The following is a 24879-nucleotide window of genomic DNA, read 5'->3' as shown; positions in this document are numbered from 1 at the left end:
TGCTAAAGATGTAGAAGAGAAAGTGAACTGATAGAGCTGAGAGAAACGATTACCGAAAAACTGTTAAACTATAGATATTGTGAGCCTGTTGCTAACCGGCGAAGAAGAAGAAAAAGGCCAGTTTATAACAGATAGCGAAATAATTGAAGATGTGTTGAGTAAAAAAGAAGAAGAATATGGTTATGCTTGAGATGAGGGGTCTCCTGTTCATTTAGTTAGTCATGATGCTGTACTGGGTGCCTTTGCCTTTACTTCCATAAAGTGGGCAAAAGAAAATGTTTCCGCAAATGACATTCTTGTTTTAAAGAGATTTCAAGAGAATGTGTCGAAAGTGTTGTTTCAAGAAAATTGACAGTTTCTATACTCCAATGGAATAATTCACCAAAACTGTAAATCCTGATGTTTCTGTTTACAATAGGCAGAGCTTTAGACGATTATTTTTAAAATTAAGTTTTTTAATAGACAAATAAATTCTTTTTGTCTGTAAATGCTCTTGTTACCTAAAACTAAAGAATAAAACTCGACTTCTTTTGTAATTTATATTATAATTTTCCAGTAATAATTTTCACTAATCCGGTACCAACCCAGTTTGATATCTGCAGGATTAACGAGAATCTGATATATTGATTTTTAAAAAGGTCCTATTTTCAGCTGAGCTTTGTAAAACCAATATTCGTTGAACAATACATTTATTTAGTTGTAAAGCATAAAACATAGTACTAAACCAAAAGATAAACATGTTGGTTTGATAAAAAAAAAACACCATAACTTACAATACATAAACAAATCGACACTTAACGCATTTTACACTAATCAATCACAAATATAAATCAGAATGTACAAAAAAATCAACACTCAATGCATTTTACACTAATCATAAACAAACATAAATCAAAATGTATAAAAAAATCACCCCTTAACGCATTTTATACTAATCATAAACAAACATAACTCAGAATGTACAAAACAATCAACCCTTAACTCATTTTACACTAATCATAAACAAACACAACTCAGAATGCACAAAAAAATCAACACTAAACGCATTTTACACTAATCACAAACAAACATAAATCAGAATGTACAAAAAAATCAACCTTTAACGCATTTTACACTAATCACAAACCAACATGAATAGGAATGTACAAAAAAATCAACACTCAACGCATTTTACACTAATTATGAACAAACACAAATCAGAATGCACAAAAAAATCAACACTCAACTCCTTTCCCACTAATCATCACCTGAAGAGGCTTCATCTAAATCTGGTAAAGTGTCCTGGACATTTATTTCAGTAGGTATAGTCTAGAAGATCTTATGGGGTTTTCAACTGCATATTTGGTATATTTAAAAAATAAATATTGACACAGGATTTGTGTGGAAAGTGATGTGTTTAACTTTCAACACAGACAAGTCTTTTCATTTTTTATTATTTATTTAATTTTGAATTAAAAGTGTTTTTCGGACTCATTTCTTTTTACAGTTGTACCTTTTCCTCAAAAGATAAATTTCACGATAATTAAAAATATTAATAGTGAGTCGTGATAAATATTCCATAATGAAGGTGGGTCCCCGGACAAAAAATTTTGGGTACCACTGATCTAAATAATTCCCTTGACTGCTAAAAGTTTATTTTTTGTATAATAGATAATTATTTTTAATAGTACATTATTATAAATAATAAAAATCAGATTATTTTGACATGATACTCGACATATATAAAATCTATTATTATCGTTGACTAGTGTCTCTACTTTTATAAACAATGCCGCGACTTTTCATTTCTCTAATAATACTATTAGGTAGGCGTCCGGATACGGAAATGGCATACACTCCTGGACAAAACCGATCTGAAATAAATATTTCATAAAAACTAAAAGTACTATCATGGTCGCCAGTACTTACTAATTCTCTGCCATTTGGCAACCCAACTATCATCAGGACTCATTAATGAAATCATTCTGAAACACGAAATAGAAGTATAAGTATATAAATATAAGCATAAGTATATAAATTCATTTTCTTAAATAACTGTTCTAAATCATAACAAAAGTGTTTTTCACTAAATTCTATTTATCGAAGAAAAATAATAAACCAAAACAATGATCAGCGCGCGATCAGCACGTGAACATCCAGAGAGAAACGCCGCGCAGCGTCGTTATTGACCCGAATCAGTACGACCACAATATACCACAAATAAAAAGCCGCGTGGGAGAAACGAGCTTCGTATCGCTGAAAAAGCCATTAAATCAGGTGTAGTACAGGGACGGCATCGTATTAACACACTGCAGTGAGATTGCTTATATTTGTACAAAAAAATGTATTATTAATATTCGACAAAATTAAAGCTCAATTTATATTTACCAACAATAGTGAATTATTTCAATTTTCACCTCTCACGAACGTCCAGGCAAGAAACGCGGCGTGGCGTCGTTATTGCCCGAATCAGTATGACCATAATATCCCACAAATAAAATTTTCACCTCTGACGAATAATACTGAACCATTTGAAACAATACAAAAAAACTTACATACCTTCGTCAACAGAGTACTATATATAAGTTTATTTATTGAAGAAAAATAGTAAACCAAAACAATGATTAATGCGTGATCATTGTGTTAGTACTGACGTAGATATTATATTTTATAGCGATAAATGCTACTTATTATCCGTCTACGCTTATGCAGTTAATAATTTAAAAGTATAAGATAATTTTATGGTTATGGTACTTCATAGTGTTTAATATTCTCTTTTTAAAAAAATATTTATGTCCTAGTAGCGTTCTCATCACATTTATTGTAAGTTGAAAGTGGTTAACTACCACTTGAAATAAGTTTAGTTTTAAGGTTTTTGTTATGTACCATAAACAATTGTGATACTACATAGTCGTACTTATAATCTGTTATAACAAGAACTACTTATTTAAACTGTGAAATTTGAAAATATGACGGTTTTATATTACTTAATATTATATACAAAAAAGTTTTTGTTTTATATAACCATACTACATCCTTCATTTTTAAATTTATAATTTATCTTGTATTATTTGTTTTATATCGAAATAAAATGCCATTTTCTTTTTCTTGTATTATGATTAATAGAAGAATTTTTATCTTTTTGTGAATCACATGTTACAATTGATACTATGGGTCCATTGCTAGTACTAATCTGTATTCAAAATATATCTACCTCTATTTTGGTAGAATTTCATATTTTATTTTAATAGATCTACTCATGAAAATAAAACTAATGTGTCATTATTGTTCATTAAATCTCAATAAGATAACTGCAGAAAAATATTATTTCAGAAAAAATCACTAAAAAAGACATAATTCGAAATATGTAAGTATTTTACATTTCTTCCAGTTAATCCACGACAGTGATTTAAGTCAAAAAAAGTATTATTTCACTTAATTAACGCATTTTAAATCAACTGCCTTATATAAAGCAATGGATTCTTCACATGTAATATGCAAGCCTGGAACAAGGTAAATAAACTTAAGCTTTTCGAATGAAATTATTTTCCTTAAGGTAATAACTAATCCTTCCTGATTATCAAATGAGAAAAGATAACTTGATAATGGATTTGAATAAAATTTTCAATGTGAAAAAAATTGTATGTATATGAATATTTAGTTCGGTTTATATGAATCTACAACATCTTTTCCATTTAGTGAAAACTAGTCATTGAAGAAATGTCTTGGTATTTAGGTTTTGTGATATAAAATCATCACTAATCTGTGGAGTATCTAAATTGAAACCAGGAAACTATCAAAGGTAAACTTCTTGTCAAAATTGCGGTTATTTTCACCCCACTCATTCTCTTGGAGGTACAAGAAACTGTTCCAGGCACTCTAGAAATCTGCAAGCCTCCTTCGACCTATTCACAAGAAGGGAATAAGAAAAATCAATTATTGTCAATAAGTGACATGAAAAAATAAGTTGTTAAATAGTTTTTTTATTTTTGTCTCAGTTCAATAGAAAAAATTTCATACATCATTAATTGATTTTACAGATTTTTGTAGGAATCTAATGCTCCACACAAAAAGTATCTCATATTTTTTCAGAAAACCTCACCGTTTGATTATTTTGAAACAAATTTCATTTTTGTTTATGAATTTTATAACTTTACAATAAATGACAATTATAAAATGTGCAATACAAATTTATGTAGGAAATTAATTGCTTTAGAAATAAGGTGTGATATGTTTTGGCGATTAAATTAAGTGTTCAAAAGATAATCATCATCAAACTTTCATGTGTACTGAATTTTTCATAAAATAATGGAAAAATTTCAATCTAATTGATGTTTTGAGAAAATTCACACCCATATCAGCGTTTTTCAAAAAACTTGAAAATATTTCTGTGATAACAGTTTTTTGTCAATTCTGAAAAATTTGCTCTTTTAACTTAGTGCTGTTTTTCTGGGAATACGATATGTATACCAAAATACAATTTACTTTAATTCTACAAAATATCATTTTGTTAGTTAGATCTAGACATTTGAATTTGCCCGAAATATTATGTTAAATGTCAAATGTTGATAGGACTTTAATGCATAAAAGAAATTTAGCAAATGTGACTACGAGAAAAACCTGTTTTTTCTTCGACATATGAGGCTAATCTTACTTGATTTTTGCATTCAAACGATCAAACAACTCTATGTAGTATTCATTATTGATTGTCTCTCCCTTATGGAAATAGTCTATGAACAATATTCCATGCTCAGCCCAATATACTGAAGCCATAGCCTTCACAGCTGACTGTAGTGTCTTTGGACATTGTCACATATAGATGCACAAATTCTAATTTATTAATGTAAACATGGCCAAATACTACTTTGAATCATAACCTCACGCTGCATCCTCAAAGAGGGACAAACAGCCCGGAGACAAAAAATAAACTCTCAGCAGACATTTTTCAGGGAAGAAGAAGCCGTATTGTAAAAACAGAAGCAATGACAATAGCAAAAGAGCCTACAAGATGTAAACTAGCTGTGAACAGCAACCCCATTCACCAGTGTATATATCTAAATTCCAGAAATTTAGAACAAGAGGTATGACAAACCCAAGTAAATAAGGTCTCAGAATCTCTGGATATCTGATATAGAAAAACAGGTATATGTCCACTGAAAGTGAAGGCCACATATACAAAACAATTGTAAGACCTATACTGCAGGGGAAACTCGAGCTGACAACAAAAATGAATATGATGGGCGCTGCAAAGATGAAAATATCTAGAACTATTATACAGGAGTGAGTCTAAGAGATCAAATAAGAAGCAAAGCTATAAGAGAAAATCTTAAAATTGAAGATATATATAGTATGATTCACGCGACAGAAAACTGGATATCTACTTCTCGAGAGACTGAATAGTAGAAGAAATCAGCCTAACTCTTAAGAGAAAGAAGAACAAGAATAACATATATCTAAGATTGTTTTCTCTAAATACCTATAACTACTTTTTTCCATTTTCTTGGAAATAGAAGGAGCCCTCGATAATGTAAATCTAGATATTTTCTGCATTAGAATGGGAGTACTTGGTATCTCAAAGATAATTGTAATGGTTATAAAAATATTAATCTCACACGATCTTTATGAAAAATAGTAAATACATCACTGATATGTTACAGATACAGGTAGGTACACTCAAAAAAAGTATGTTTCACCCACTACTTTATAAAATATACACACAGTAATTAGGAATCTAACTAAATATGAATACCAAAATATGACAATTTCCTGAAAAGATATGCAGTATCTACGCTATAGATTTGATGAAAACCCTTCTCAGAATACGGAAATTGATAAAAAATGGACAGTAAAAATTGCTTTAAAAATACCAGTTGGCAATCGCCAATGCCATTAAATGTGTAAAAAATATAGATATGCTACAAGATGGAAAGCAATTTGCATCAATTATGTTGTTATTGAATAATTTATTTATTTCAGAAATTAAGAATTGTATTATAAAAATCTTTAATCCAAATGACATTAACTTACCCGTCAAAATTAGTACTTGTACAATCGTATAAGTTCTCAGTGTTATGTTTTATTCTCAAAAATTCATCGCAGTTATCGCACCCTTCGTCTTCAAATTGATCGGCGGACTGAAATGAGAATAAAAAAGGTATAGATGCAAAAAGTTTAATAATTAAACTTACTTTTATCAGAGAGCAAACTAAACATGCTCTAAGACCTTTTAAATTCTTGGGAACAGTTTCTAAAGTCATGGTTTTCAAAAATATAGCTTAACGTTTGAATTAATTGATAGAATCTTCGTTTATTTACAACAAATAACTAATTAATTGAACCTAAGTTGTTATCTATCCGAAACACAACTTCCATATAATCTTTGATATAATGTAAATTACTGGATGACTACTGTCGATAAGCAAATTGATGTGTACTATGTCAACTGTCAAACATCGGGCGCGTTTTTTAATGACTCGCGTAAGCTTTTTAGTACCAAACCAAAACAAAAATCGTTTTATTATTTTTTCTAGCATTTCGTTAATTGTTCTAAAATTTGCTTGTGGCTCGAACCACAACTACATGCTCAGAGCAGCGAGGTAATGACTAACCATAAAATAGTTTTTTACCGTTCTGGACGTACATATTAAGAGGTGTTACAAAATTTTACCAACTGATCATTGACATTCCAAAATGGGATTTAAAATAATAGTCGAAGTGCTGGCATCCAACAATTCTTTTTCGTTTGTTTCTATGTTTATTAATAGCAATAAGCATGTGAATTGATTTATTACATTTACTTATTCGTTTATTATTCGAAAAAGGTATTTGCTTTTGTTACAGAAATAAAATAAGTAACTTTTTTGAAATGTCTATTTTGATATTTTACAAAGTTTTAAAATTCGTACTTGTTCGAACAGATTTTAGACCGTTCAAGCACTTGGAACAAACTTCTGTGTCAAGTGTCAAATTTTAGGTGAGGTTTTATATTAAAATATATCATTTATTTGTTGCAATGTCCGAAATATAAGAAACTCGATTAATTAAATGAAAAATAGGAATACTGTGGAAGTACTTAAATACTCATAGATAACCTTCTTGGGGTCCTTTAATAGTCTTGTTCATTAAGTAATAAAGCATTTTTCAAAGTTTTTACATCGATTATGTTTTGAGCACCACGGTTGTGATTCCATTTCAAAATCACAAATGCGTATCTAAATAATTTTAAAATAAATGCCTACATAACCTCAACTCTACAGCTTGGGTTTATAGCACAATTTTGGAACTCATGAAACTAAAACAATTATCTGGTGTTTGAAGGGCAAGGGGAAAACGTGGAGGATTCATAAGAAAATTTGGAGATATTGCCAAGCCAATAACTCGACTCACAGAAGAAACAAGAGCTATCCACTGGGCTAAAGACTGTCAAACGGTGTTCGATACCTTGAAGAGACATTAAACCACGGCGCTAATATTGGGATATCCACTATTAGGAAGAAATTTATCCTGTACACGGATACAAACAACGTAGGGATTGGGGGAGTGCTCTCACAGCTCCAAACAGGGCAAGGAAGAGTGCTGGGATACTTCAGTAAAGTTCTCTCGAAACCAGAACAGACCTACTGCATTACGTGTGGTGGTAATGAAGTCCATGGAAAACTTTCAACATTATCTTTACAGAACGAAGTTTCATATCCAGACTGATCATGCAGCACTTAAGTAGGTGAAGCAGTTCAATAATCTGGGGAGACAGATTGCTGGATGGATTGAACGCCTTCAAGAGTGTAATTTTGATATCGAATATTGAGCCGATTCTCTACCTAGATGACCGTGCCCAGAAGACTGCTCCCACTGCAATAAAGCCGTATCAAAGGAAGCTGTAGTTTTAAGAACTACAGTAGTTAGAAGAATGGTCACTAAGAAGAAGATCAGGAGAATGATCCTCACCTGAAAATGATTCGGCATTGGAAGGAAGAAAATCGGCAATTTACTTAGCAAGAAGTGTTAAGATTTTCACCGGCATTAAAGGAATATTGAGGTCAGTAGGACTCTCTTGTCCTAAAAGGAATAATCCTTGAAAACGATGATTGTTCCAAGACGTGAAGACTGCTTCCAAGAATCAGAGTAAAGGGATACTGATCTCAAAAACGGTAATTTGGAGCGTGCGTTTAAACCATTGCGCATGCATGTACTCAATTGGGCGCTCAAATTGTGCAATTGGAAAGCAACGACTCTACTCTGCACGAGAAGTAGAATTGTTAAAAATTCATCCTATAATAAATGTGAGAAAAACTTGAATTAGAACAAAAGTCCAATTCCTAACAGCCCACTCTATAGATTAGTGATTAAGTGATTCCCGCCAAGAAGGTTTTCCCGCTGGAATTAATTTCCGCGGGAGAAGTTGTATTCGAGGGAAAATTGAGTATAAAATAGCGAATGCAGGAACTATTGGATGGTAATTATGAAAAGCAGTTAACCTTCTGTGAGTGGGCTCAAGAACAAATTCAGCAAAACAGAGATTTTTTCAATTTTGTATTATCTGTCGATGAGGCAACATTTCATAAAAATGAGTTTGTTAATAGAAACAATTTCAATTATTATGCAACAGATCAACCGCATTGTATACGGACTATCAATCAAACAAGTGGACATTAAATGTATGAGGTGGCATGATTGGGAATCATGTCATAGGCCATTATTTCTTTGACGGAACTGTTAATGGGCAAGTTTATTTAAATTTCTTACAAAACAAATTACCCCAACTACTTCAGCAATTACCTGCTCATGATAAGCGGCGAATGTGGTCACCATACCCAACTGATCAATACACATTTAAATAATCAGTTTCCTGGATGATGGATAGGTAGGACCCCATAAATGACTCCCTCGTTCACCGGACCTTAAAACAATGGATTTTTTTGGAGGGTCTACGTCAAAGAACAACTGTACAAAACACCCGCGACTACTAAGAAAGACATGAAGAATAGTAAATGATGGTCATTTTGAACATTTAATAAAAAAGTTATCTAAAGTTTTTAGTTCTCTCATTTGTTGTTAGTTATTTTGGTTTATTTTGAGTTTTGTAGATACCCTATTTATTTTATTACAGTTTTTAAAGGTATAAAAGGTATAAAATTTGATTTTGTCACAAAAACTAGAAGTATTTAAACGTCACATTTAGTCAGTTAAAAAGGTGAATATTTTTAAATCATAAACTGAAAATGCAATTTTAGATAGGGCTAGATGCAGAATTTTACGCTAAATTCGATGGTAAAAAAATATACAGAGTGTCCTATTTGAAAAACTTCACTTCATGTTGTCACGCTTAGGCTGAACACCCTGAATACCTCAAAATATTTTAGAAATGTGTATCTGTGTTTCTCTTTATACATGAAAACGGTTGTTTACCTCATTTTCCGTGTCTTGAATTGCAAATTGTCAGTTTAGAAGTAGAAACAGTGGAGTGACAAGTGTTTTTATGTGATAGAAAATTGAAATTGAAATCATCACTTTTGTCAATATGACTCTGGAGTTTGGATAAGTCAATTTTTACTACTTTCAACTAATATTTTTTACTCTAATATGATGTTTTTCTCTTCATTACACCTCAAAGTAATTGTGCAAACAAACAAAATCATTCTAAAACATTTACGGCGGATGTAATGTCAACGGAAATTCTTGTGTTACCTCTCGGTTAGGTTCGTCCTTACCACTACTATTTTTCAAATGCTGATCTACAAACTATTTTTTCTGCACACATTTATTTTGTTTCACTCAATATGAATGAGTATTGCATAAATTTCATAAAGCCTTTACAAACTGTTTCATGAGGCCTAAATTAATATGAGATGGTGGTAGGAGTACGTTTTTTGGGTCTACAAGGTTTTTGCGTAAAATGTTCTTTTCGCCAGGCTTTAAAGATTCTCTAGCAGGCTAGTTCTTTTTGCACCAATGTTGATTCCTAGCTCACCGTCCCATTCACACTGGAAACTTGGTAAAACCACCTTGCTGACCAAGGAGCATGCACGTTACTTTCAAATCACCACATAACATTCAACCATGTGCAGAATAACCTATTTTATTTAACACTATTTCTAGATTTTCGTAGCTCCTTCCATATGTACAGAATGACCGACAGGTATAGAAGCATACACGTTAGCATTGTGTAGTAAAACAGCCTTCAAACTATTTTTGAATGAATCAATAAACAGCCTCCAGTCTTCTTTTTTGTATTCAATTCTAAACCCACTTATTAGACCAGGAATGTCTGAGCAGTACACCAAATCACCCTCTGGTACAAAATACTTTGAAAATTGCTGTTCTCTCTCCCTATGCACATGAACGCTAGTTCCAGCCGCCAACAAGTTCTTTTCTTCTAGCCTAGAGCCAAGCAGTTCAGCTTTTTCTTTCGTTAAGCCTAGATCCGTCGTTAAGCTCGACCTGAGTACACAATTTAGGCTCCACATTGAAATTCTTCATCGTGTTCATCTAGCTCTGACTGTACATCAGAAAATTCTTCTGTTACAATAGAATTTAAGTTCTCTGGTGGTTCAGGGACCTGCAAATCTACACCGTGCCCTATTGGTCGGATAGCGGACGGAATGTTAGAGTTATTACCTTCTTGTTTCTAGAGTTATGCCACTTTTGCCACTGCTCGTGCGCAGCAGTTAAACGATCGATAATAATATACGTTTTAGAAACAGAGGTAAGTTCAAAAACGTGGCAGCATCTAAATACTTTTATGGCTCTCTCGACCGCTCGATGGGGAGGAACTTAAACGTTCCACAAGCTTTGATTGGCTAAACCTCATTGTTGTTAATTCAGTGATATAGCTCGCATGCGAACGTTTTGAAAGACCCTGTATATTTTAATTGAATATATTGTTTCCAATTTTTTCTGTCAAATCACCGATAGTTGATAGTTGAGAGGGATTAATGCGAAAAATGGTTATTAATGAGAAAAAATTCTCATAATTTCTTGAAATATACTGATAATTGATATCATTCATGTTCATAATTAGCTTTATTATCTCAATCAGTTTTATACATTTTTATTAGTAACATTATTTTTATAATACCCGTATTTTCTCAGTAATTCTATTAACTCCAGAAAAATTAGACTCATCTGACGAAACCTATTCATCTATATTAATAAAATCTTTATCTAATATTATCTGCATTAATCTCAAATATCTCAAAATTTCATATAGTACCTAGTGGTATGCGTCATCTACAACAAATTATTTTTACATAAAATCAAGATTCGTAAACGCTACACAATAAAAATGAAACACATTTATTCTTGTCTAATTTTACTGAAGTATAATGGGATTTTTCTTATAAAATCTTTTTAAATAAGTATATAAAACAATTTTTTATTTATTAACATCATTTACAAACTAACTTGTTATCGGGAATGATAAATTTTGCAGTCTTTCCATGCGTATATTTGCTTTATACTTATTTATAGACGTACTCAGGATATAATAACAGGAAATGTCGACAAAAATCGTTTCCCAAGATAAATTGGTTCTTTATTTTGCCTACAATAACTTTGTATTCATAGAATACCTAAGTATTCTATAAATTAACTAATGATAGACAATTGAGCCGAAAAAGAAGTAATTTTTTACAACAAGGATTACTAAAATAACACTTGGAATTACAAAGAACGTTATTTCTAAGACAAAAACATTTTTTGTTGACACACTGGGTTTCACACAAACATTTTTTAAATCCCCGACCAGTACCTAAACTTTGAGCTGTAGCAACCGACCGGAGCGATATTTCTACATCCGCTACATCTTCGATTCTCAATTTATGTAATTCTAATAGCAGATATTACTCCCTCTGCTACGGCGAAGGATTATAACTCTGTTAGGCATCGAAGAAATTAGATTCTGGACATACTCCACCGGCTTAGCATCCCATACTTCTCGAAGAAAAATTTGGAAATGATTTAAGTCATTAGGAGGAGGATGACGACGATGCCTCCCTAAATTATCCAACAAATGAATAGAATTCATATCGGGAAATCGTGCAGGTCAGTCCAGAAGATTCCCACTTGCTCCAAGTATTCGGTAACAATTATGGCGGTATGTAGACGAGCATTATCCTGCCTTAAAATTAATTGTTCACCAATAAATGGAGCAAATGGGATCACAATCTCTAGGAGGACTTCCTCGATGTAGCTCCGACCAGTCAGAGTCTCATTATTTATGAAAATCAGTTCAGTCCGGGCGAGGAAATTAAATCTACTTCAAATCATAACTGATCTCCTTTCAAAAGACCGTGAGTCACGAATGGTACATAGAGCAAATCGCTCCCCTAGTCGTCTCCACTCTCTGTCTCGATCGTCTGAGTGGTATAGACCAAATAGTGACTCATACATGGATAAAACAGTTCCCCATTGTTCCAGAGTCCAATGAGAATACTGATCGGTAAATAATCGCCTTTCCTGGAGTTGGGGCTACCAGGAAACGCCGTGAATGGTAGACTTCGCTACCCCAATCGTTTCGGTAATGTACCGCAGCCTTCTCTGGCCAAGACATCAGCTTAGGCTATTTCAAAATTTGAAAGAACTATTATTCTGGACCAAAATAAAAAACTTGTCTATTAATCACAGAAAAGGCTTGGTTAATAAATTAAAGATGTTTAAATGTGCGAAAAACTACTACAGTTTAGGATAGATCCGACAGGTAAATCAAGTTTTATCTAACTGTTTACTATTCCTGAAGGGATTAGTTCAATGAACATAGACCTTACATTCTCTGTAATAACTGGAATGCTCACAAAAACAAACACATCGCTGAAAATTAGCTTTTACTAAAAAAAATATGAAGTATCCGGTTTTTTGTTGTTGAGTATATATGTTAACGGAAATGTATGTAATCCGTCATTGTTTACAATTCCTAGGAAATGTATGTAATTCCTAAAATAGCACGGAAATGTGTAAAATAAATTATATTAAACACATTTCCTAGGAAATAGCAATCGGAAATGTAAATATTTGAGGCATAAGTTGGCGGGGACAAATAAATTTTTTTTGCTAAATCGTTTGTTCGTCGTTTGTTCTTGATTGTTCGATCAAATATGATGTTTGTTGGAAATTTATTTTTTTATAAATTATTATCAAAATTTTGGTCTTAACCCAGCTCTTAAGGTAATCAATTATGCGTTTTTTCTATTATTCTACTGAATCTCAGTTAGTTATCGTTTGTTCTGTTAAAAAATATGTTCGTTCGATCGTTTTATTCTTAATAATTAACAATTCCCTAGTATCATCATTTATCAATTATCATTTCTGCGGATGCGCGCTTATTACGCGGTTCATTTGAATCTTGTTGATAACAATCAATATGAACAATAATAATTTATTAAACATAATAATAATCATTCAACAAAAGACTAGGATTCTGTATGTAAGGTGTTCTAAAGATTAAGGATGTGTGAAAAATAAATCGTTGAATCTTAATTACTACAATAGAATTTCCAAGCTATTTCTAGGGGCGGGCAGCAACTGCGAGCCAAACGAAACTAAGCTAAGCGAGGATAAGTTTCCTAAAAAACAGCTGTCATACTTTTAAATGCCTAAACTAAACTAAACGAAACTGTGCAAACGAATGTTGAAATCGTATCTTCGTTTCGTTCGTTTTAGCCCGTGTCAGATTCTAGCTAGGTTTTGCCCATTGTTAGTTGATAATCGCACTTGTCAGAGGACGCATATTCGGAAAAGTATTGCACGCAAAATGTCCAAAACATGTCAAAGCGAACACTTAATTGAATGTGTACGAAAACACACTGTGCTGTATGACACCAGTTTAAAAGAGTATAGTGATGCTCATTTAATATATGAAGTATGGCTAACTCTGCCATAGTAAACAACCCAACGGTGAGTTAAAGTAGTCCATAAAATCATTTCTGAAGTCGAAAGCCTCTTGGGCAGCTCTTCGGCAATGGCAAAGTTTGTTTGGTATATTTAGTAACTGATTATGCGTAAAATCCGTAGTAATCTCGGTTAGATCGGATGTAGTTTCAGTTAAATAATTATGTAAAACACACGTGGCTCTAACAACAGTATCAACAACACTGTACTTCCACTGAGATTTCGAATGGCCTCCGATATACTTACCACCTTGCAGCCAAAATGCCAAAGGCATTTTCAACGATTCTACTGGCTCGAGATAAGCGATAATTAAAATTTTCAAGTCGCGGATTTTCAGATGCTTGTCTGTTTGGATTAAATGTTTCATCAATGGAAACGCCTCATCGCCGACAGCCACAAAAGGCATTGGTTTCCCTCCATTATACAAGGGTTCATCTTGTGGCAGACGTTTTCAGACGTTGACCAAGTGGGCTACTTGAAAAAATCCCGCCGTCACTAAAGAGACCTTTCGCCCCAATATCTATTGCTAAGAATTTGTAATTGGCATCCACTAGTACCATGAGTACTATAGAAAACGTCTTCTTGTAATTAAAAAATGATGAATGAACTTAGGAGGAGCTTTATCGCCTACGCAGTGATCAAAATTATGGTTACAATGTCAACCACATCACTTTAGTGACATCTTTGAAGCATCGTGCAACACTTCGTGGACTTAAGCGATAGCTGTAGGCGATGGTCTTATATGAATTGTCTGTTGCCATATATCTAAAAAAAAACAAGACTGACTTCACTTACCAGCTAATATTTGAACGATGAATAATTTAAGTAAGTTCATAAAAACTAGTATTTTTGTCATTTCTAGGGAAGGAAGCCAAAAATGCATGGAAAAATTTAAGAAATGGGCATAAAGGCTCTTTTAAAACAGCCACGTTTACCAAAAGTGATGATGCCGCCAAGAAAGCCAAACCGTGGAAGTTTTTGCAATAGGTGAATTTCTTCACTCCTTACATGAAGGATCGACCGAGAAGTTCCAATATTTCAGGGAATGGTGAATCTACATCTCCGCTGATTGAAACATAACATAACGATGACGATGATGAACACGTTTTGAAACTGACTGAAACGCCATCCACGTCATCTGCGAGGTACCTTACAAATAAAATAAAACAACAACAAACTAATGAGAGTGCATCTGTCAAGAAAAATAAATTGGTCGGAAGTAAATATGAGACATTGAAATTTCTCAAAGAGCAAGCATGGAAATGTGAGGAGAGATCCGAAATCAGGCAACGTACTAGGGACGCACTACTGCAACCAGTGAACGATAGTCCGAAATTATTCTTTGACTCTATGTGTGAAGCTACAAAGATTTTGCTGTTGCCATAACAGCGTCAAGTGAGAACTGCTCTTTATAACGCAGTTTCCAGTGCCGAGCATTCAGCTGAAAATCAAACCGTTGGTAGTGCTACTCCATTATCAGCATTTTCATTGCCACATTCCGACGACACTTGTACGACTGCGACATTTGTACCCAACGTACAAGCTACCTATGACGATTATAATATTGTAGACGTCGTGCAGAATGTGTCTGGACCCACATTTATCTAGGTAACGTGATATGTTAGAAATATTTAAACGTCTTATAGAACCAGATGTACAATACTATTTGTCAATAAAGAGTTTATAATTCGTATTTATGTATGTACTTACCGCAGGCAGATTGCTAGTCTCTCTTGAGTACTTATTTCTTGCCGAAAATTTTTGTTTTTCTTTTGAATATCATTCGCTATTAATTCGTATAATTCCCAAAATTGTTCTCGACTGACTCTGAAATAGTTCTTGAACTCAACATCGTCTAGGTCATTTATTAATTTATGAAATTCTCCGAATTGTTCTCGTGTCTGCATGTAATTGCTTATCCATTTTTTTTTCTTTTCTTCTTTATAACCACTGCAGTGATATCATCAAAACCATCGGATTCATCTGATTCCGAACTTAGATCTAATAACAGCACGTTTGCTACAGAACTCATCCTTCACACAAAACTTCAGCTGGCAACTAACCGAAATTCAGCCGCAGTGGTTTCACTCAACGTGTTCCGTTTAGTTCTCTTCGTTTCGCTCGCAGTGGCCGCCCGCCTTAAGAGTGTTGACTTACAAAGAAAAAAAAATTTTTTTTGATTTTTTTTTGTGTATGGTTGAGGTTGTAATACGAACAAGTGTTACTGTTTTAATAAGTAATCTTACCATAGAGTTATTATTGTTAAAATTATTTCTTTTCTACAAATGATTATTAATTATACAATTAATGATTTATTGAATGCGGGAATATGAGACTATCCGGTGAATGTTTTCATTTTTATCATCAAGTTTTTTGTCTTGAAATGACCTACGAAAAGAGTTTCTCACCCGTTTTCTACTTTTGTCGGGTAGATTTTCCGCTTTGTTCGTCATTTTTGCAGAGCTTCGGTTATCAACTTAAATTCTTCAGAGTTTACGGGCTAAAAAATCCAAAATTTATACTGCATAGAACATATAACATGAAAATCATAAATTGGCTACATAAATCATCAAAAACGCAATACTCTAGCATTTTTTAACATTTATTTGAATTTTAAACTGCTAATGATCAAAATAAACTATAGACTTATATAGACTATAGTTTCTTAAAATTTTAGGAGTATATAGGTCAAATTGACGTCGGATTCGGATACAGCGGGTTAAGATATAAAGACTTCGAAAGGTCCCGTCAAATGTACGGAGCACTTTTATTTTTCTTATGTGCAGAGGTAATTATTATTTGTGTTGATTGATATAAACAAGATTCAAATGAACCGCGTAATCTTGTATAATCGTGAATGCGCAGAAATGATAATTGGAACATAGGGAATTGAAAAATTAAATATTAAGAATAAAACGATCGAACAAACATATTTTTTGACCGAACAAACGATAACTGACTGAGATTGAGTAGAATAATAAAAAAACTCATAATTGATTACTTTAAGAGCTGGGTTAAGACCAAAATTTTGATAATAATTTATAAAACAATGAATATCGAGCAAACATCAAATTTGATCGAACAATCAAGAACAAATGACGAACAAACGATTTAGCAAAAAAATTTATTTGTCCCCCCCAACTTAAGGGAGTTATATTTGAGATATCAATGGGTATAGCGGGGGTGAGGGAAGGGTTAGGTTAGGTTATGTTAGGTTAGGACTTTATAAGAATAATATAAGTCGATTTTGTGATAAATACATTTTACAAGTTCCTAGATACTTCATTTTCTAAGCTTTAATTAGTAAGAAAATATGAAAATTATTGTATTTTACGATATGACTGTCACCTGAACTTTTGTTGTCTCAAAAGTATTATTTTTATACATTTCCTTATAGGTTATTGGAATTATATACAATTCCTAGGAATTCTGTACAATATTTTATTCATTTAGCTTCGGTATAATATAAATTTTCTAGGATTTGTATAGAATTTCTAGATTTCATACATTTCAGGTAACATATACAAAAATAAGGGTGATTCTTTATATACACTTTTCTATAGTCTATTTCAGAAATGTATAGAGCAATAAAATGGGGAATTCCGTCCAATTCGGCTCAATTTCGGTGTCGGCCATAGGTGTAGGTCTTGAAATATTGTCTAGGGATTACTTAGGTAGTAGATTATACAGTTACGTTTTGCGTTTAACAGGTACCGTTTAACCTTCTATTAGTGCCTCTGCCTAATTCCAACCCGATTTCAAATTCGGCTTTCCTTTTTACGAGTATCCTAACGGCACGCCTTTGGCACACTACTTTTAGTGTTGTGAATGGATAACAATAGGCTAAACCCATAAATTGACCCCAAACCATGTGGTAATACCTGCACTTGATAAAAAGAAAGAATTTTACAATGAAATCAATGCCAAACTATTAAAGTGGCTTAAATATTCCTTGGGTCACTCTATGGTCCCTTTGCATACCTAATGAGCTTTTATTACTATATACCTTTCTGAAATAAACTATAGAAAAGTAAACAGTAGGATGATTAATTTCATATCACTAACTACTTCATCCAGTTTAAATACAGGGTAGTTCAAGTATTCTTAAAATACGTATATTAGAAGAAAAGAACAATTTATAGAATATATATTTTTCAAAAAATTAGGAATAAAAAATATTTACGTAATAATTTTATTACATAACATTTGTGATTGCGCTATCAGCTTTTATAATATTTTATATCTTATTATTTCCACATATTTTTTCCTGAATATGTCTATACATGTATATATTTTTGAAAATTTGAAAGATATTCATCCTCACTGGTTTAAAATGACAAAGAGAACGAGTTTAGTTTACATATTTTGCTTTGTGCGCGTAAATATTTACAAAAACAAACATTGTGCATTATTTTTTAAAGTTTGAGATCTTTCATTTTATACATAAAAGTGTACTAATTATTTAACTGAAAGCTTTCGATAATACGTACAAATTTATTAATCAGCCGGACACCCACCGTTTATTTTGACCGGACACACAATCAAAAAGCCTGCCTATGTCCGGCTTTATCTGGACGCCTGAAAACGCTAGGCGTCGAAACAACCAGTGTGAGTTATTGCTGAAAGTACGGCCCTGCTAGTTGTTTGGATATGTTCATTTTTTTAATTGTTTTATTGTTAGGTGTGTTGAGGTAAATGAATTGTCTTGAAATCACTTTAAATTTGTGTTTAAAGTTTAAAAATTTGTGGTATTCAGTCCAATTCTGGCCGAAGACCATCGGAAAATCACACGCCAGATTACATTCCAGAATCGCGTTCAGATTCAGATTGACCAACATTTTATAAATTGTTAGTTTATACCCATTCTTCAGTACTTTAGTTGTTATAGTTTTTCCAATATCAATTGCAGAACACAGTTATGCGAGGAACAATCAATATTTCATAAATACGCATTCATACCAAATTAAGAAATTAAAAATAATGTTTACTCCCCGTATAAAATTCGGTAAACATCTAACAAACCGTCAGTCTACGTGGACTCAGCCGTAGCTGTCAGAAGACGTTTGTACACAATTTCTTCGAAGTATTCCTGCCAAGACAGACTGCGATAAGCAGTGGCGTGGCTGAGTAAGTTCTAAGTAATACTACAATTAAGTGCATAAATTAACTACGCCTATGGGAGATCAAACAAAATTGGCGACAAGGGTTTTTATAATCTGCAATTGATACTGGAATAATAAAAACAATTTTTGTAGTTTTAATTAGTTCAATTATAAATGTTTTTCCTCGTAAATACCGGTTTTTATTCGTAAATTTGACTTAATTATAATATTGTTAAGAGAAATAATATTTTTCAAATATTATTTTCATACTTTTCGAACTTAATCAAATATAAATATAAAACTTAGAAATTATAGTTCAAAATTCTTCTAGACGATAGTGAAAATCAAATCGATAAAAAATATTGCACAGTTGACAAGTTCTTTCTATTAAATTCAGTCCAAAATTTCACGTACACTTGATTTATTTTATAGAACACGTTTTGAGCGACAAACATTTACAAATATAAAAACATCTAGAAAGTTCGTTGAGGATTCTTATTACGGAATAATATGGGGTTAGAGGATATACATATGAGATACATGGGGCGACAAGATGCATGATACACTTTTAGCACCATTTATTTTCACCTTAAGGTCAGTCTGGGATTTTAGTTACAAAGTCACGATGTTTCAATGAAAACATGACACATAACCAGAGCATAATTGTACATATTAGTAATACGTAGTTATAATCTGTAACGGGAATAGAAAAATGTTTTATTTTATTATTTTCTTGTATTACTAAAATTAAAAATTGATGCAGTTTTCGAAAATCAGAAACTTTATAATCTTTGTTTTCAAAATAACATTTTTCACTGAAAAATTAATATAACATAATAATCATTTTGATCTAGTTAACAATTATTTTAATTTCAATCTTTTTTGCGACACAAAATTACAAACTACTGATACAACTTTTAGTTTTTTGAAAGTTTTGGAGTATTGCCTCTGGAGAAAAAATTTCGTTGCTTTAGAGCTCGAAATTGATAAATTAATAATAGTGAATGTCCATACAAATTTACACACTTTCTGTTTAAATTTTTTTCTGTTATCAGTACTTGTTTTCTTAATTATCTGTTGACTTTGTTCTGCATCTTTTTTTCACTTAGTGTTTATTACTATTTTCCTTCGTGTCTTATATATCTATTTATGGGCACGAGTACGATTTCCGTTGCCCCTGGATTTGATTATTCCCAAAATAAGTCGAAAATGAAGATTAAAATTTTTCGATATCTCGCTTCGTTTTCGAGATATCGATACTTTAAGCTGGAAAAATTTGTTTTTATTTAATATTTGTATATATCAACCTAACCTAACCTAACCTAACCTAACCTAATCTAACCTTCTCGTAGTGCACTTTGAGTGTAAAAATTTTAAAAATCGTGAATTTTTTACAGTCTAAAAAATTATCTTCTCGTGAGGATTATTTTAGTTTTATTTTATTATTTTTTTTTCTTATGGGGGGCTTCGCCTCCTCGACCCCACCAGGTCCCCTGGACCCCGGACCCTGGTTTGCCCAAAAGTCACAGATCGCGAAGAAAGGGTGAGTTTGGAAGGGGAGATTAGGGGCAGATAAATTCGGAGCGGGTAGATTTGGAACGATTTTTTATATTTTTCTTATTCGGCAGATTGTTTATTAAATTACAAGATTCATATTGAATTTGAATTAATAAATAATCATTTGGAACGAGGTATAGAACGCTATCTGTTCAATAAAGCAAATTTTGAACTAACGTTTGATTATAACTTTTAAGTATCGATATCTCGAAAACGAAGCAAGACATCAAAAAATTTCATTCTTCATTTTCGATTTATTTTGGCCTTATTAAGCCAAATTCGCTATTAAATCGCGGCGCCACGGCAATAGTACTCTTCACTATTTATGTTATACCTACATGTTTTATTTGATACTGCATTCTACAGGGTGTTCCGGGACTTCATATAAAAATTTTGGGATTGAGTAGATGACGTGAAAGTAATGATGTTCGCCATAAGAGATATTCTGAAAAAAAATATCAAAAATTGTGATTGTTTATTGAAAATACTTACAGGAGGTATTAAACATAATTTCTTTGAGAACTAATGAATAAATAAATAAATATTTCTACTACATACTATCGAAGATGATATTACTGACATAAGGAAAAACTTAAAAGATATTAATGATTATTTCATCTAGTAGGCAATGTCAAATAAGCTACTACGTGATATTCAATCAAAAATTGCAAGCGATTTAATTCGTTAATATCAGTTTGCTATCAATTTTTTCAATACCTGCCAACGATAATTATCATATCGTATTTAAAGTTTCAATATGGTAGAATTTACCTTAAGTGGATATACAGACATGCATTTGATGTATGGATTGGCTTCTGGTAACACGTCAGAAGCCAGAAGGTTGTATACCGAACGTTTTCGGGGCACAATTATGTGTTAGGGTTGATAGCTTACGGGAAACAGGTTTGTCTACATAAATTGAGTAAACTAGTTTCCATTATTTTTGCCCTACCAAAAAAGGTGGTGAAGGTTAATACGTACACCAGCTTTAAAGCAAAATGCAATAGAGGCAATTGGTGCCGATCCCACTACTACCGTATACAAAATTTCACTAAAATTTAACTTACAACGACCATTCTTCATAGGATTCTCCAGGACTTCATTACTCCTTTTACATCCAAAAGGAGCATGCAATGGAAGTAGAGGATTATCCAGCAAGACTAGCTTACGCTCGTTGGTTTCTAGATAAATAACGAGTCCATATTTTTTAAATAATAACATGACTGGTTAACGATACTTATATATACAAAATGATTTCTTACCCATGATAAGTAATATTCCTCTAAACATTCGCAGAGTCATGTGCACGATGGAGCCCCTCCCCACATCCTAAATGATGTAAAAAATCATCTTAATAACGTTTTTTCTAATATAGGTGGAATGGTCGAGATCTATTAGCATGGCCACCATGTTCCCCTGATTTAAATACAATGATTTAATTTTTTTGTGAATATCTTGAAAGCCTGGTATATACAACACCCGTAAACATAAGGAACGCTATAAGGCAGAATCTTTAAATGCTCATCCAAGTTCAAAGAAATATTCTTCGTAGACTCCGGAAGTTTGTAGAAGTGCAAGCTACCCGTTTCGAACATTTGTCATAGTTTTTGTTTGTTTATATTTGATAAGTTGTAGGCTAACCAACTAAATTTTTCTACACTTCAATTTTTTCTTATGTAAGTTACACAATGTTTAACAGTATGCAGTTCAATTAGAAATGTTTTAATAACTGCTATAAGTATTTTCGATAAATAATTACAATTTATGATAATTTTTTTCATGTCTCTTTATGGCGAACGGTTTTCTTAAATGTACAACGATCTAAATATCTACATATCTCCTGAACCATAAATTTTATCGAGTTAAACAAAGTTCACCGTTTTGTTATAAATTCGATTGAAAATTTAATTTTTGCTTTTTTTTGATTGCTTAATAGTTAAAGACATAAAGAACGGGCACTACAAAGTAATACCTCAAGAGGAATTATAAAATCTTGGTTTTCAAGAAATTAAATTCAATATTCCTCGGTTGGTTTCCAAGATGAAGGCTCTAAGTCTCACATTGAGACAAGAAGTTGCATTTCATCAAAATTCTCAGTGATCAAGGTTTTCAAAAATCTTCATGTAAAGTTGACAATGAACAGTGCAATTCAAATAAATTTGCCTGCTTTAAAATTGATAATCTATGTTCCTCTTAGTACCATAGAACCTTGATATGCAGTAATAAATAAATAGATATTTTGTTTTCGCAATTTTCACTTTATGTTGAGAATTTTAAGTATATTGAGTTTATTTCTTTGATGTGTATTTTACATTAGACAAAGTTTGCTTAGATATCTATACACTTACGAATTTCTTCAAATTTAGAAATGTTTATTGATGTATTTCTTTTGAAATAAAGCTGTGGTTAATGAATCTATTTTTTATATCTAATTGTGACAAGGAAATAACAGGAAAATTGTAAAATGCCTCAAAATAAACACGCAAAATGAGATACGTTGTCTCCCATATATGTTATGCCTAGGGTTCACACCAGCAATGAAAATTTAATGGTCTAAAAGGACCACCTAAGTTATGATTTAGTGGTCCAAAAATATAACGTGGTAGACAAAAGTAAAAAAATTAACATATGCATGCTACACACACTTTTATACATATTTTTACGGCATATATAAATTCTTTTATGCAAAAACAGCACAGTAAATATTATAAAACATAGGTTTTTTTAAAAATATTTTGGGCGACAAATTTGTCGTCGATGTGTATGATTTTGGCGACATTTCTTGATGATTTGGCGACAATTGTCGCTATGTCGCCATGTTGGCGTGAACCCTAGTTATGCTGGTATTTTGTCAAATTGCGTAAAATTATTTATAGTTTATTTCACAAAGGTATAGAGTAATATAAGCTCATTAGGTACGCAAAGGAACCATAGAGTGACCCAACGAATATTTAAGACACTAATAATTTGGCATTGATTTCATTGTAAAATTTTTTCTTTTTATCAAGTGCAGGTAGTACCACCCGGGTTGGGGTCAATATATGGGTTTAGCCTATTGTTATCCTTTCACAAACATTGAAAATACTGTGCCAAAGGCGTGCCGGTAGGATACTCGTAAAAAAAAGAATATTAATTTAACAGAATAAAAATTAGGCATTATGTACATAGTATTAGGTAAACTTATTTTTTATTGAATATTATACAAAAAATACATTATACAGAAACTAAATTATAAAAAATCATAATATTCTTCGTCATCTCAGGCACTGTGGTTATAATTAACGGGTCGACGGTCCGATCGATCATTGTTTCCTCTTCTTTAATAACATGCTGGACTGCTTTTGGCAGTTCTCTGGTTTCACCTCCTTAATGGCTTGATCAAACAGTAGCTTAACGTCTTTCATTTTGAATGTCGTGTTGTGTCTTGCTACAAATCCTTCCACTTGCGCCCATATAAGTTCCATAGGATTTAGTTCGCAATGATATGGCGGTGTGCGCAGCACACTTACATTATGTTTTTCTGCTATATCTTCCACGGCGTATTTCATAAAACGATGTTTGTGTAAATTTGCTATAGTTAATATGGCACGATTGAAAGGTTAGCAAACCTTCTTTTAAAAATCCCTCTACGCTTTCAATATGGACGATTATTAGTCTTTTCCCTTTACCTGAAGGCACCTTAATACCCGTTGACAGGCCTTCCATGAAAGCTTGGCGAGCCCTGGTTATATTTTTGTCTTGCCACATTTTTGATAGTGTATACCCTTCATTAATTCACGTCTCATCAAGATAAAAGATTTTCTTCTGCTGTTCTGTGCTGCTTTATACTTCTTAAGTATTTTCGTCGCCAGCAAACAATTTCATCGCTTTCCAGTAAAAGTGCTTTACGGTTATGGTTTTCCCAGACAAAATCCATATTTCTCAAAGGTCAAACATTTCGGATAAGGCACCATTGCCCTTACGGCGCATAGTTAAGCCGAATCTGAAATAGGGCTGGAACTAGGCAGAAGCACTAATCGAAGGTTAAACGGTACATGTTAAGCCCAAAACGTAACTGTATAATCTACTACCTAAGTAATCCCTACACAATATTTCAAGACCTACACCTATGGCCGACACCTACATTGAGCCGAACTGGACGGAGCTCCCCATTTTATTGCTCTATACCTTTCTGAAATAGTCTATAGTCATAATGCAAGAAAGCTCTCAGGATCACGTTTTGCCATTTTCGTAAAGTCTTTGTACACAGATAGAGGCAGTAAGAAAGAAATTATAGCTGTTTTAGCTGTATTATCAGCTCTAAAGAGTCCACCAACAAAATCTATAAATTTTCTGATAAATATCAAGTATTTAGGTAACC

General features: G+C 32.6%; 1 protein-coding gene across 1 annotated transcript; it reads right to left on the bottom strand.

The window, feature by feature from the left end:
* Positions 1 to 1617: 1617 nt before the first annotated feature.
* Positions 1618 to 6414, bottom strand: LOC130893251 (transcription elongation factor SPT4). Its single transcript, XM_057799188.1, has 4 exons — positions 6168 to 6414; positions 6007 to 6113; positions 1909 to 1964; positions 1618 to 1853 (listed from the first exon to the last, which is right to left on the bottom strand). Exons 1-4 carry the CDS (start codon positions 6234 to 6236, stop codon positions 1735 to 1737), a joined length of 351 nt encoding a protein of 116 aa, XP_057655171.1. The 5' UTR covers positions 6237 to 6414; the 3' UTR covers positions 1618 to 1734.
* Between the last annotated feature and the right edge of the window lie 18465 nt (positions 6415 to 24879).

Source organism: Diorhabda carinulata, chromosome 4 (assembly GCF_026250575.1).
Source record: "Diorhabda carinulata isolate Delta chromosome 4, icDioCari1.1, whole genome shotgun sequence".
Classification (NCBI taxonomy): domain Eukaryota; kingdom Metazoa; phylum Arthropoda; class Insecta; order Coleoptera; family Chrysomelidae; genus Diorhabda; species Diorhabda carinulata.
This window is presented reverse-complemented; position numbering and strand designations above follow the sequence as displayed.